At 40.8% G+C, this 12,996-nt stretch overlaps 1 protein-coding gene across 3 annotated transcripts in view; it reads right to left on the reverse strand.

The window, feature by feature from the left end:
* galnt2 (UDP-N-acetyl-alpha-D-galactosamine:polypeptide N-acetylgalactosaminyltransferase 2) overlaps positions 1–12,996 on the reverse strand; it is a 102,555-nt gene that overhangs the window by 33,214 nt on the left and 56,345 nt on the right. For all 3 annotated transcript variants that reach the window (XM_035801178.2, XM_035801175.2, XM_035801177.2), the window contains exon 2: positions 7,183–7,273. In XM_035801178.2, the coding sequence (XP_035657071.1) occupies positions 7,183–7,273 (91 nt within the window). The remainder of the gene's footprint in view (positions 1–7,182; positions 7,274–12,996) is intronic.

Raw genomic sequence — 12,996 nt, forward strand, 5'->3', positions numbered from 1 at the left:
GGTATGCTTGTTATCAGCAAGGTAGTTTTTCTTTTCTATTAAAATAAATGGAATAGAGCTAAGCACAGGTAAAATCCTCCAGGGAAACTTGGTTCAGTTGGCTTTCCAACATCTCAAGCTCTTCATTCAAAGACTCATTCATGGACACTCTTACTGACAGTTGTGGCTGCTTTGTATGATGTATTGTTGTCCCTACCTTCTTGACCTTTGTGCTGTTGACTTTGCCCAATAATGTTGGTACCATGTTTTTGTGCTGCTACCATGTTGTGTTGCTACCATGTTGTGTTGCTACCATTGCTGTGTTGTCATGTTCTACTGCCTTGTTACGTTTTCGTCTTAGTCTCTCTTTATGTAGTGTTGTGTTGCTACCATTGCTGTGCTGCTACCATGTTGTGTTGCTACCATGTTGTGTTGCTACCATGTTGTGTTGCTACCATGTTGTGTTGCTACCATGTTGTGTTGCTACCATGTTGTGTTGCTACCATGTTGTGCTGCTACCATGTTGTGTTGCGACCATTGCTACCATTGCTGTGTTGTCATGTTCTGCTGCCTTGTTACGTCTTTAGTCTTAGGTCTCTCTTTATGTAGTGTTGTGTCTCTCTTGTTGTGATGTGTGTTTTGTCCTATATTTATATATATATATATATATATTATCCCAGGCCTGACGGCCTTTTGGTAGGCCGTCATTGTAAATAAGAATTTAACTGACTTGCCGAGTTAAATAAAGGTTAAATTAAAATTTAATTAAAAACACACTGGGAGACATTCACTTTTCAACAGGACAATAAGCAGGCCGAATATACACTGGAGTTGCTTACCAAGACAATATTCCATGTTTTGACTTAAATCGGCTTAACTCTATGGCAATACTTGAAAATGGCTGCCTAGCAATGATCAACAACCAACTTGACAGAGCTTGAAGAATTTTTAAATAATAAAATGTGTAAATATTGTACAATCCAGGTGTGTAAAGCTCTTCGAGAATTACCCAGAAAGACACAGATGTAAATCACTGCAAAAGGTGATTCTAACATGTATTAACTCAAGGGTGTGAATACTATGTCAAATGGCATATTACTGTGTTTAATTTCAATAAATTTGCAAACATTTCAAAATCGGGTATTGTGTGTGGATGGGATTTTTGGGATTTAAAAAAAAAAAAAAATGTATTCAACCAATTTTCAGGCTGCAACGCAACAAAATGTGGATTAAGTCAGAGAGGGTTATTCTAAAATTTAAAAAACGGTTTTTCCCCCCTCATCAATCTACATACAATACCCCCATAATGACGAAGCAAAACGTGTTTTTAGAAATGTTTGCAAATGTATTAAACATTTTAAAATGATATCACATTTACATAAGTATTCAGACCCTTCACTCAAGTCTTCTTGGGCATGACGTTACAAGCTTGGCACACCTGTATTTGGGGAGTTTCTCCTACTCTCTGCAGATCCTCTCAAGCTCTGTCAGTTTGGATGGGGAGCATCGCTGCACAGCTATTTTCAGGTCTCTCCAGAGATGTTCGATCGGGTTCAAGTCCGGGCTCTGGCTGGGCCACTCAAGGACATTCAGAGACTTGTCCTGAAGCCACTCCTGTGTTGTCTTGGTTGTGTGCTTCGGGTCATTGTCCTGTTGGAAGGTGAACCTTTGCCCCAGTCTGAGGTCCTGAGCGCTCTGGAGCAGGTTTTCATCAAGGATCTCTCTGTACTTTGCTCCGTTCATCTTTGCCTCGATCCTGACTCATCTCCCAGTCCCTGCCACTGAAAAACATCCCCACAGCATTATGCAGCAACTACCATGCTTCACCTTAGGGATGGTGCCAGGTTTACGCCTGACGTGACGCTTGGCATTCAGGCCAAAGAGTTCAATTTCAGTTGAATCAGAACAGAGAATGTTGTTTCTCATGGTCTGAGAGTCCTTTAGGTGCCTTTTGGCAAACTCCAAGCGGGCTGCCATGTGTCTTTTACCGAGGAGTGGTTTCCGTCTGGCCACTCTACCATAAAGGCCTGATTGGTGGAGTGCTGCAGAGATAGGAGAATCTTCCAGAAGGACAACCATCTCCACAGAGGAACTCTAGAGCTCTGTCAGAGTGACAAATCGGGTTCACCTCCCTGACCAAGGCCCTTCTCCTCAGATTGCTCAGTTTGGCCAGGCGGCCAGCTGTAAGAGCCTTGGTGGTTCCAAACTTCTTCCATTTAAGAATGATGGAGGCCACTGTGTTCTTGGGGACCTTCAATACTGCAGAAATTGTTTGGTATCCTTCGCAAGATCTGTGCCTCGACACAATCCTGTCTCGGAGCTCTAAAGACAATTCCTTTGACCTCATGGCTTGGTTTTTGCTCTGACATGCACTGTCAAATGTGGGACTTAATAAAGACAGGTGTGTGCCTTTCCAAATCATGTCCAATCAATTGAATTTACCACAGGTGGACTCCAATCAAGTTGTAGAAACATCTCACGGATGATCAATGGGAACAGGATGCACCGGAGCACAATTTCCAGTCTCATAGCAAAGGGTCTGAATACTTACGTAAATAAGGCATCTGTTTTTCTTTTTAATACATTTGCAAACATTTCTAAAAACCTGTTTTCACTTTGTCATTATGGGGTATTGTGTGTAGATTGAGAAAATCAAATATTTAATACATTTTAGAATAAGGCTGTAACGTAACAATGTGGAATGCACTGTATAGGCCATCAACTAGGCCTTATAACTTCCAATGCACTTCTTGAGCAGAGCAGCCATAGTGGAGGCAGACAGAGGCTAATTGTGTCTATGGGCTGGTGTGCTGTGCAGCAGATTCCTCACATATCAAATCAGTTCATATAATAGCATTGTCAATAGGTAAGAATGATTACTCTAAAATTGAGTGGTCTTCTCATCTTGATCCAAGAGGAAACTCATTCACAGCACATAACACACTGTACACAACAGTACTGCAAAAAGCACAAAGTGGTAGCCAGAGAAACAGCTAGCAGCATCATAATAATTAAAAGCACCATTCGTGGAGAAAGACATTCCTACAGGGACTGAGAATACACAGCAGCATTCTCAATCAAAGACAAATGAAGCATGTTCTGTACAGAAGTTAAGAGGGAGAGAAAAGGACCTGCAGCAGAGCAGGATACAGCCGTCATCAGTATAATTAGCTTCTCGGAAGAGAATGGAGCCGCCAGGCTGTGACCTCCACAATGCTTCAATCCAGACATGCTCACACACACACACAAGATCAAGAAACAAGAAACAAGCAAGACTTTGCTGAGACTTCACATCGACCTAATGAAGTTCAGAGCTTTATGAAATTAATTTAATACAAACTTGAGGCAAAAAAAACGACTTGTTTTCTCTTCAGCTCGACTGTAGCAGTAAAACAATAAAAAATGATGTATGTGGACACCTAGCTGTCGAACATCTCAATCCAAAATCATGGGCATTAATATGGAGTTGGTCATTCCTTTGCTGCTATAACAGCCACCCCTCTTCTGGGAAGGCTTTCTACTAGATGTTGGAACATTGCTGCAGGTACTTGCTTCCATTCAGCCACAAGAGCATTAGTGAGGTCGGGCACTGATGTTGGGCGATTTGGCCTGGCTCGCAATCTGCGCTCCAATTCATCCCAAAGGTGTTCGATGGGGTTGAGGTCAAGAACCTGTGCAGGCCAGTCAAGTTCATCTACACTGATCTCGACAAACCATTTCTGTATGGACCTCACTTTGTGCACGGCCTTGTCATGCTGAAACAGGAAAGGGCCTTCCCCAAACTGTTACCACAAAGTTGGAAGCAAAGAATCATCTTTGTATGTACTGTCAAATTCTCTAAAATAACATTTGGGGCAGTTTAGGGTTGAGAAATTAACCTTAAATTATCTGGCAACAGCTCTGGTGCACATTCCTGCAGTCAGCACGCCAAATGCACGCTCCCCCAAAACTTGAGACATCTGTGGCATTGTGTTATGTGACAAAACTGCACATTTTAGAGTGGCCTTTAATTGTCCCCGGCATAAGGTGCACCTGTGTAATGATACTGCTGTTTAATCAGCTTCTGGATATGCCACACCCATCAGGTGGATGGATTATCCCAAACAAGAAATGCTAACTAACAGGGATGGGCTCCCGAGTGGCGCAGCAGTCTAAGGTACTGCAAAGCAGTGATTGAGGCGTCACTACATACACCCTGGTTCGTATCCAGGCTGTATCACAACCGGCCATGATTGGGAGTCCCATAGGGCGGCACACAATTGGCCCAGCGTCGTCCGGGTTTGAACGGTGTAGGCAGTCATTGTAAATTAGAATTTGTTCTTAAGTGACTTGCCTAGTTATACAAATAATTATAATAATTATATTTAACAAACTTGTGCACAGAATTTTAGAGTAATAAGGTTTTTGTGCATATTGAACATTTCTGGGATCTTTAATTTCAGCTCATGAAACACTTTACATGTTGCATTTATATTTTTGTTCAGTATACCTCAAAAGACCTCATACAGTGCCATGCGAAAGTATTCGCCCCCCTTGAACTTTGCGACCTTTTGCCACATTTCAGGCTTCAAACATAAAGATATAAAACTGTATTTTTTTGTGAAGAATCAACAACAAGTGGGACACAATCATGAAGTGGAACGACATTTATTGGATATTTCAAACTTTTTTAACAAATCAAAAACTGAAAAATTGGGCGTGCAAAATTATTCAGCCCCCTTAAGTTAATACTTTGTAGCGCCACCTTTTGCAGCGATTACAGCTGTAAGTCGCTTGGGGTATGTCTCTATCAGTTTTGCACATCGAGAGACTGACATTTTTTCCCATTCCTCGCAAAACAGCTCGAGCTCAGTGAGGTTGGATGGAGAGCATTTGTGAACAGCAGTTTTCAGCTCTTTCCACAGATTCTCGATTGGATTCAGGTCTGGACTTTGACTTGGACATTCTAACACCTGGATATGTTTATTATTGAACCATTCCATTGTAGATTTTGCTTTATGTTTTGGATCATTGTCTAGTTGGAAGACAAATCTCCGTCCCAGTCTCAGGTCTTTTGCAGACTCCATCAGGTTTTCTTCCAGAATGGTCCTGTATTTGGCTCCATCCATCTTCCCATCAATTTTAACCATCTTCCCTGTCCCTGCTGAAGAAAAGCAGGCCCAAACCATGATGCTGCCACCACCATGTTTGACAGTGGGGATGGTGTGTTCAGGGTGATGAGCTGTGTTGCTTTTACGCCAAACATAACGTTTTGCATTGTTGCCAAAAAGTTCAATTTTGGTTTCATCTGACCAGAGCACCTTCCACATGTTTGGTGTGTCTCCCAGGTGGCTTGTGGCAAACTTTAAACAACACTTTTTATGGATATCTTTAAGAAATGGCTTTCTTCTTGCCACTCTTCCATAAAGGCCAGATTTGTGCAATATACGACTGATTGTTGTCCTATGGACAGTCTCCCACCTCAGCTGTAGATCTCTGCAGTTCATCCAGAGTGATCATGGGCCTCTTGGCTGCATCTCTGATCAGTCTTCTCCTTGTATGAGCTGAAAGTTTAGAGGGACGGCCAGGTCTTGGTAGATTTGCAGTGGTCTGATACTCCTTCCATTTCAATATTATCGCTTGCGCAGTGCTCCTTGGGATGTTTAAAGCTTGGGAAATCTTTTTGTATCCAAATTCGGCTTTAAACTTCTTCACAACAGTATCTCGGACCTGCCTGGTGTGTTCCTTGTTCTTCATGATGCTCTCTGCGCTTTTAACGGACCTCTGAGACTATCACAGTGCAGGTGCATTTATACGGAGACTTGATTACACACAGGTGGATTGTATTTATCATCATTAGTCATTTAGGTCAACATTGGATCATTCAGAGATCCTCACTGAACTTCTGGAGAGAGTTTGCTGCACTGAAAGTAAAGGGGCTGAATAATTTTGCACGCCAATTTTTCAGTTTTTGATTTGTTAAAAAAGTTTGAAATATCCAATAAATGTCGTTCCACTTCATGATTGTGTCCCACTTGTTGTTGATTCTTCACAAAAAATACAGTTTTATATCTTTATGTTTGAAGCCTGAAATGTGGCAAAAGGTCGCAAAGTTCAAGGGGGCCGAATACTTTCGCAAGGCACTGTACCTCTCCACATTGATCTGGTACTGGCTGTCTGTATATAGCTCCATTCTTGTGTATTTTAGTTTATTCCTCATAATACCATTTTATTTTAAACTCTGCATTGTTGGGAATCATTTCATGGTAAAGTTTACATCAGTTGTACTTGGAGCATGTGACAAATATAATTTGGTTTGATTTGATAGCAGATAGAAGAGGCTAATTACAAGGCAATTTTCAGACATTCCATTATACTTTGGAGTCAAAAAATGATTAATTGTACATTAGGCCATCTGGAAATGAGCTTAATTAAAAATGGGCACCCTTCTGCAAATTCTTTGTTTAACTCAAACTTGAGTGTTAAGCCGAGTGACCTAAATAGCATAAGCCACTGAAACAAGACACAATTGAATATTGATAGGGGTATTCTTTTCCACATAAAATACAGGAAACAAAAGCAGATGGGAATGATTTTTCTCCCTGCCCTACCTTTATAGAAAATATGGAATGTTTATGACATAAATTAAAAGGAACAGCTCTCCCCCAAGAACTACCTTGCCAAGGAAAGAATGTGACAGTCACAGTTATGATGGTAAAAATACTCAAATATATATATATATATATATATATCTTCGTACAGGGCATGCTGCTTTTTTAAATGCATAAAAAGCCTATCAAGTCAGCATATGCTTACACCTGAGGCTTAATGCATTAAGCAGCCCTGCTAAATTGGATCCCGGGTTTGGTTGAGCGCATGGGCTCGCAAATTGTTACGACAGGGGCTTTTCTACTTGGTTTATTGGCCTGAGGACAAGGATCAGACATTTGTAAAAACACCCAGATGAATTCAGATGCTTTTCATAGCATCTCTATATACACACACACCTTGCATAATTAGCCCTGACCTTATGAACAGTAAAGGTAGTTTACTAGTTTTAAACAGAGCCACAGCTGACACCCTGCTCTATTGCAAAGTAGCTTGAACAGCATGTCGATTCATTTTCTCAACAGGACTCTCCTGCGCCTGTGTGTAAATGGAAGGGATAATCAGAATGGATGGCGCTGTGGGATGCCTGGCAGGGCTGGGATATCTGGCTCTTACCTGGGGGGAGTGTCTCCAGACTGTGGGTTTTGTCATCTGTGTTGCTGTGGGCCTGGGCCTGATTTGATGAGTCAATAGCGTTCCAGTCATCCTGCCAAAGAAACACAAAGACACATGAATAGAGAAACAAAAATAGTGAAGGCAACTTTTTTACATTCAGTGGAAAATATATTCTTGCTCTCCTCAGAAAAGGATGATCTAAACATAGAAAATGCTCACCCCCATGTTTCACAAATAGCAGTGTTCCTCAATGACATGTCTGAGTAGTTTAAACCGAGAATGCTAAGCACATTTCCCAGACTAATTCTGAAAGCAAATGGTTAGAAAAAGCTTTAATAATACTTTAGTCTTCCTAGTTCCCAGTTGGGGTTATTGATTTATTCGTTCAGGGTTAACTGTGGAATTACAAATGCATGATTTGCATCATCATGTTACTCTGGCAACGAGATGCCCCTGACCTAGCATTGCGCTGCTTCGAGAAGCTTTTAAAAATGTAAGTGAGTTTGTCAAAAGCATCTTGATGAAGAAAAAGGAACAGTGATCCTATGACAGACCGTTCACCATCATTCAATTTACATTCAAGAACTTAGAACGTAGGCTACTTACCCAAACCAGATAGACAGGGGAAGGACAGAGGACATGTTTTATTCAGCTTAGGGCTCACAGCGATTCAAATAACTTCACAACTTGTATGTTTAATCATGCATTAGACCTTCTCAAGAGTCAGACAGTCTGCGTGGTATTTTGGGTTAACCACAGAGTATAAATTACACCCATATACAAAAAAAAACAGCATGTTTGATACAATCTAATGGACAAAATACGTTGTTGTCTCCTTGTCTACTACCATCAGGATAAACTGAAAGAAACTGTCTAGACTACAAAACCTGATGCAGGTGCTCTTGAACATTCCAATCATCGCCAGGTGCGTCATTGGATCCACAACAATAAGTTATGTGAGGATTCACAGAACGGAATGTGATGGAGAGGAAATGTCAATTGGGGAGTGGCTGCCATTCTGATCTCACAGCAGAAACAAAAGCAGAAGGACAGTCAGTGACTAAACAGCCTAAAGGGATTTCCATCCGTGTTAGAACACACAGGAGTTGTGTGCCTGCACAAAGCCAGTAAAGATTCCCCACACTGCGGGAGCCTTTGGCCTCAGCATATAGCACATTTGATCATTCTCGTCTGCCTCCATAACAAACTGTTGGGAAATATGGCCGGGCTGACAATGAGAGCATGGGCCAAGCCAAACGGTGACACACTGCAGTGCTGCAAGCCTGTAACACAACGTGGGCTGGCTTGGTAATAACTCAAGAAGGCCTCTTGCCAAGATTAGCAGTAAATAAACAAACAGGCGGGATGGTATGGACAGAGAGCAAGCTACTGAAGTCCTGTCCAGAAGCCCTTGATTTACAAAACGCGATCAGCATCTGGTCTGGGCGACTGGTCCCCTCAGTCAGCCCAAAATGTACAGGTGGCTGTGGCAAAGAAAAGCATTTAGATGCTCAACATTTGATCATATTAACTTATCAAAGTAATTCTCATATCTTAACAAAATTCTATATATTTAGACAGATGAACATGAATGAGTACTTAATGTCCTGTGAATCACCAGCAATTAAGAAAAATGTAATGCATTTATTTTAGAGCATGATTATGCGTTCTGACTTCTTAGGCCTAGGCGCCTTTTTTTTCTCAATTTCCACCTAAATGTTGTGCCCAAAGTAAACTGCCTGTTGCTCAGGCCCTGAAGCCAGGCTTATACATATAATTGGTACCATTGGAAAGAAAACACTGAGGTTTGTGGAAATGTTAAAATAATGTAGGAGAATATAACACAATAGATATGGTAGGAGAAAATCCAAAGAAAAACCAACCGGAAATGTTTTATTGTTGTTGAGAGACCATCCTCTTAGAAAGGCAAGTAAAAGGTCATATTGAAAATTAGCTCCCTGGATGCAATTCCTATGGCTTCCACAGGGTGTGCTCCCCATGTGTCAATAAATGCACAGTTAAGGTTTGTAACTTCAAAAACTAATAAGAAATAATAAGTTTTAGTACAGGGACACAGTCTTGGAAATTCATGTTTGTGTGTGCCATTAAGACAGAACGCACCTGATAAAATCGGTTTCCTATTGAACATACTTCTTTCCATAAGAAATATTATAGTTTGATTACATTTTAGGGTAACTGGGGAGTAAATAGAAACGTATTTTGACTTGTTGAAACAAAGTTTAGGGTTTTCAGATTCCTTTCTCTGCATGTTGAACGAGTGGATTACTCAAATAGATGGTGCCAACTAAACAGACCTTTTGGGAAATAAAAGAAGGATTTTATCGAACAGAACAACACTACATGGTATAGCTGGGACCCTTTGGATGTCAAATCAGAGGAAGATTTTCAAAAAGTAAGTGAATATTTAATCGTTATTTGTGAATGTATGAAACCTGTGCCGGTGGAAAAATATTTTGATGTGTGGCGCCATCCTCAAACAATCTCATGGCATGCTTTTGCTGTAATAGCTACTGTAAATCAGGCGGTGCAGTTAGATTAACAAGAATTGAAGCTTTCAGCCGATATAAGACACATATGTACCAACATTTTTAATATCCAGAGTCTTTCTTGGTAAGTCTAAGAGCTTTGCACATCTGGATTGTTCAATATTTGCCCATTATTATTTAAACAATTCTTCAATCTCTACAAATTGGTTGTTGATCATTGCTAGACAACCATTTTTAAGCAGATTTTATATAAAACAGTAACTCTGCAACTCAGGAACATATCTTCTTGGTAAGCAACTCCTGTGTAGATTTGGCCTTGTGTTTTAGGTTATTGAAAGGGGAATTGGAAAGATGGAAAACAGACTGAACCAGGTTTTCCTCTAGGATTTTGCCTGTGCTTAGCTCTATTCCGTGTCTTGTTTATCATGAAAAGTCCTTAACGATTACAAGCACACCCCTAACATGATGCAGCCCCCTCAATGCTTGGAAATATGGAGAGTGGTCCTCAGTAAAGTGTTGTATTGGATTTGCCCCAAACATAACACCTTGAATTCGGGACAAAAGGTGAATTACTTTAATGCCTTGTTGCAATCAGGATGCATGTTTGGGAATATTTGAATTATGTACAGGCTTCCTTCTTTTCACTCTGTCAATTAGGTTAATACTGTGGAGTAACAACAATGTTGTTCATCGATCCTCAGTTTTCTATCACAGCCATTAAACTTAGTTTTAACAAGTCACCATTTGCCTCATGGGGAAATCTCTGAGCGGTTTCCTTCCTCTCCGACAACTGAGTTAGGAACAGAGTATGTCAGCTGAGTGGAGCGTCGTGCCCAATTCCCAAAGTCTGAAACGTTGTCCTTCTTGCCCGCTCTAATTTTGCTCCAGTAGCACTCACTTCACAACCTCAGGGCACGCCCACCTCAGCATGCATTTGTAGGCTACTTGTGTGCTGCTATAGCCCCTTGCTTTAGCTACCGTCATGGAGTTCACTTAATATTTTCATTAAGAAACTGACGAAAGACACGGGTGTTAAATCAAGGTGACTTACAAAGATGAAGACCCAGAGAGGGAGTGCGGTGATGTTTGGGCTCCCGAGTGGCGCAGAGGTCTAAGGCACTGCATCTCAGTTCAAGAGGCATCACTGCAGTCCCTGGTTCGAATCCAGGCTGCATCACATTTTTTATTTAACCTTTATTTATACAGGTTTTACTCATTGAGATAATCTCTTTTCCAAGAGAGACCTGGTCACATCTGGCCGTGATTGGGAGTCCCATAGGGCAGCGCACAATTGGCCCAGCGTCGTCCGGGTTTGGCCGTCATTGTAAATAAGAAATGGTTCTTAACAGACTTCCCTAGTTAAATAAAGGGTAGTGTCCACAATTAAAGAATCATTGTGGAATCTGAAAAGACACTTATCCCAAAAGCATGATGGTGTACTTACTATGTGCACATGCTAAAAGAAAGGTAGATAAGTGCATCATTGTGGCAAAGTATTTATAAACCAAAAATCAGATATTTTAAATGTTTTGTATAAATAATAGAACAAAAATAAACAACAGGCCATAATTGATTTTGGCATATTTCCACATTCAAGGTGGTTTCCATTTTGATTGGCTTATTTTGACTAAAAACCTTATCTATAGAAAAAAATAAAAACCACTCTGCATCTTTGCCCAGCCTGGCAAGAGTGGCCAAAAGGGTGTTTAGCATCCCCAGTGGCTCTGCAAATGTGGAGAGGATATTTTCCGCTGCTGGCCAGCTATCCAGGCACAATCGCATGCGCCTGAAGCCACAGACTGGCCAAAATTCGTGTTACTAAAAATGAATTCAAAAGGCATTAATAAGTAATTTTGTGTTTAATTTGTATTTAATTCTAAGTAAGTTACAGCCTATATGTGCCATTTATAGACAATAATTTAATACAACAAAATGCTGTTTAAATGCTGCGCTTTATGTTCCTACCAGCCGGTCATGTCGCACTCTCAAATGCATTTCTTTGTAGGCTATAGCTTTGAAGTAATTTAAATAATATAGCTAATTAATTTCCGTTCCTTAGGCTCCCTGTCTGGCTCCTGACCTATTTAGTGTTTATATGCTGTTTAATATAACATGTAGCCTATTTGAAAATAAGACTGTTCTTACATTACCTTTTCATGTTTATTCAAATACTTTTCATTCAAAGCCATATGGTTGGGTTTCAATACTTAAACTATTGGTAGGTCCAGGAAGTCACAAAACTAGATGGATGTTAATGAATGGAGCGAATTTGGAGTGGCAGTTTTTTTCTCCCTGTGAGCACAGAGTGGTTTCTAGCGGTGCGGGATTTCCAACCGCTCAAATGCTCTGGTTAGGAAGGATGCCCGTATCTTCGTAGTATAATTAATAACTTTTTAATTAACTTATTTAGGCTTGCAATAACAAAGGGGTTGAATACTTATTGACTCAAGACATTTAATCTTTTATATTTAAGTAATTTGTTTTAAAAAAATTGAAAAACATAATTCCACTTTCACATTATGGGGAATCGTGTGTAGGCCACTAAAACTTCCCTGCTGTGCTCTGCTTTTACATATGACACTGTAGTATGCACGCCCTGTTATGAACAGCAATCTATCCAGTACATCATTTATCTGATCTGGTACAGTAGTAGACTACTACAGTAAATTATATTCTAGTTTTTGGCCTGCCTGACTCCCATTATGTAATCTTTGTGATTCAGGGCCATTTCAGGTCTGGGAGCCAATTGTGGGAGAAAGCAGGTGTGAATGCAGAGAGCTCAGAGGAACATCCATCTCAGTTGGCATGATATAACCGCACAGCAACTGTTCCCCCTCACTGAGCCATACATGCACTGCCAGGGGGCATTAGCAGGCAGCAGCCAGACTGGAGGCTCTTTCAGGCTAGTTTGTGGAAGGCAGGCTGGAGCAGAGGAGCAAAGTTCAACCAAAAATGTCCCCTCTTCTCTGAGGATGCTGCAGCTTCAGTTGGGACAGGGTACTGTAGAACTTGAGAGTAGAAGAGGGTATGGAAGAGAGTAGAAGAGTATCTTTGGAGTGCTCTTCAGAGATCAGGAAACGTATAAGACACAGCTGTTAGGGTTATGTAGGAATATGTGGGGTCATGACAAGCTTCAACTACTGTAGAAGCAAGCAGAGAATGCATCGGTTAAGAGAACACAGATAGGATTCCTCAAGAAGAGTCTGCCAGAGTAACACTAAAGTCCATTTAAATATTTACGATCCCTGCTGATAGAACCGGTAGGAAGACCTAGCACTTGTCTTAACTGAACTATCCTTGTCATACT

Source organism: Oncorhynchus keta, chromosome 24, assembly GCF_023373465.1.
Source record: "Oncorhynchus keta strain PuntledgeMale-10-30-2019 chromosome 24, Oket_V2, whole genome shotgun sequence".
Classification (NCBI taxonomy): Eukaryota; Metazoa; Chordata; class Actinopteri; order Salmoniformes; family Salmonidae; genus Oncorhynchus; species Oncorhynchus keta.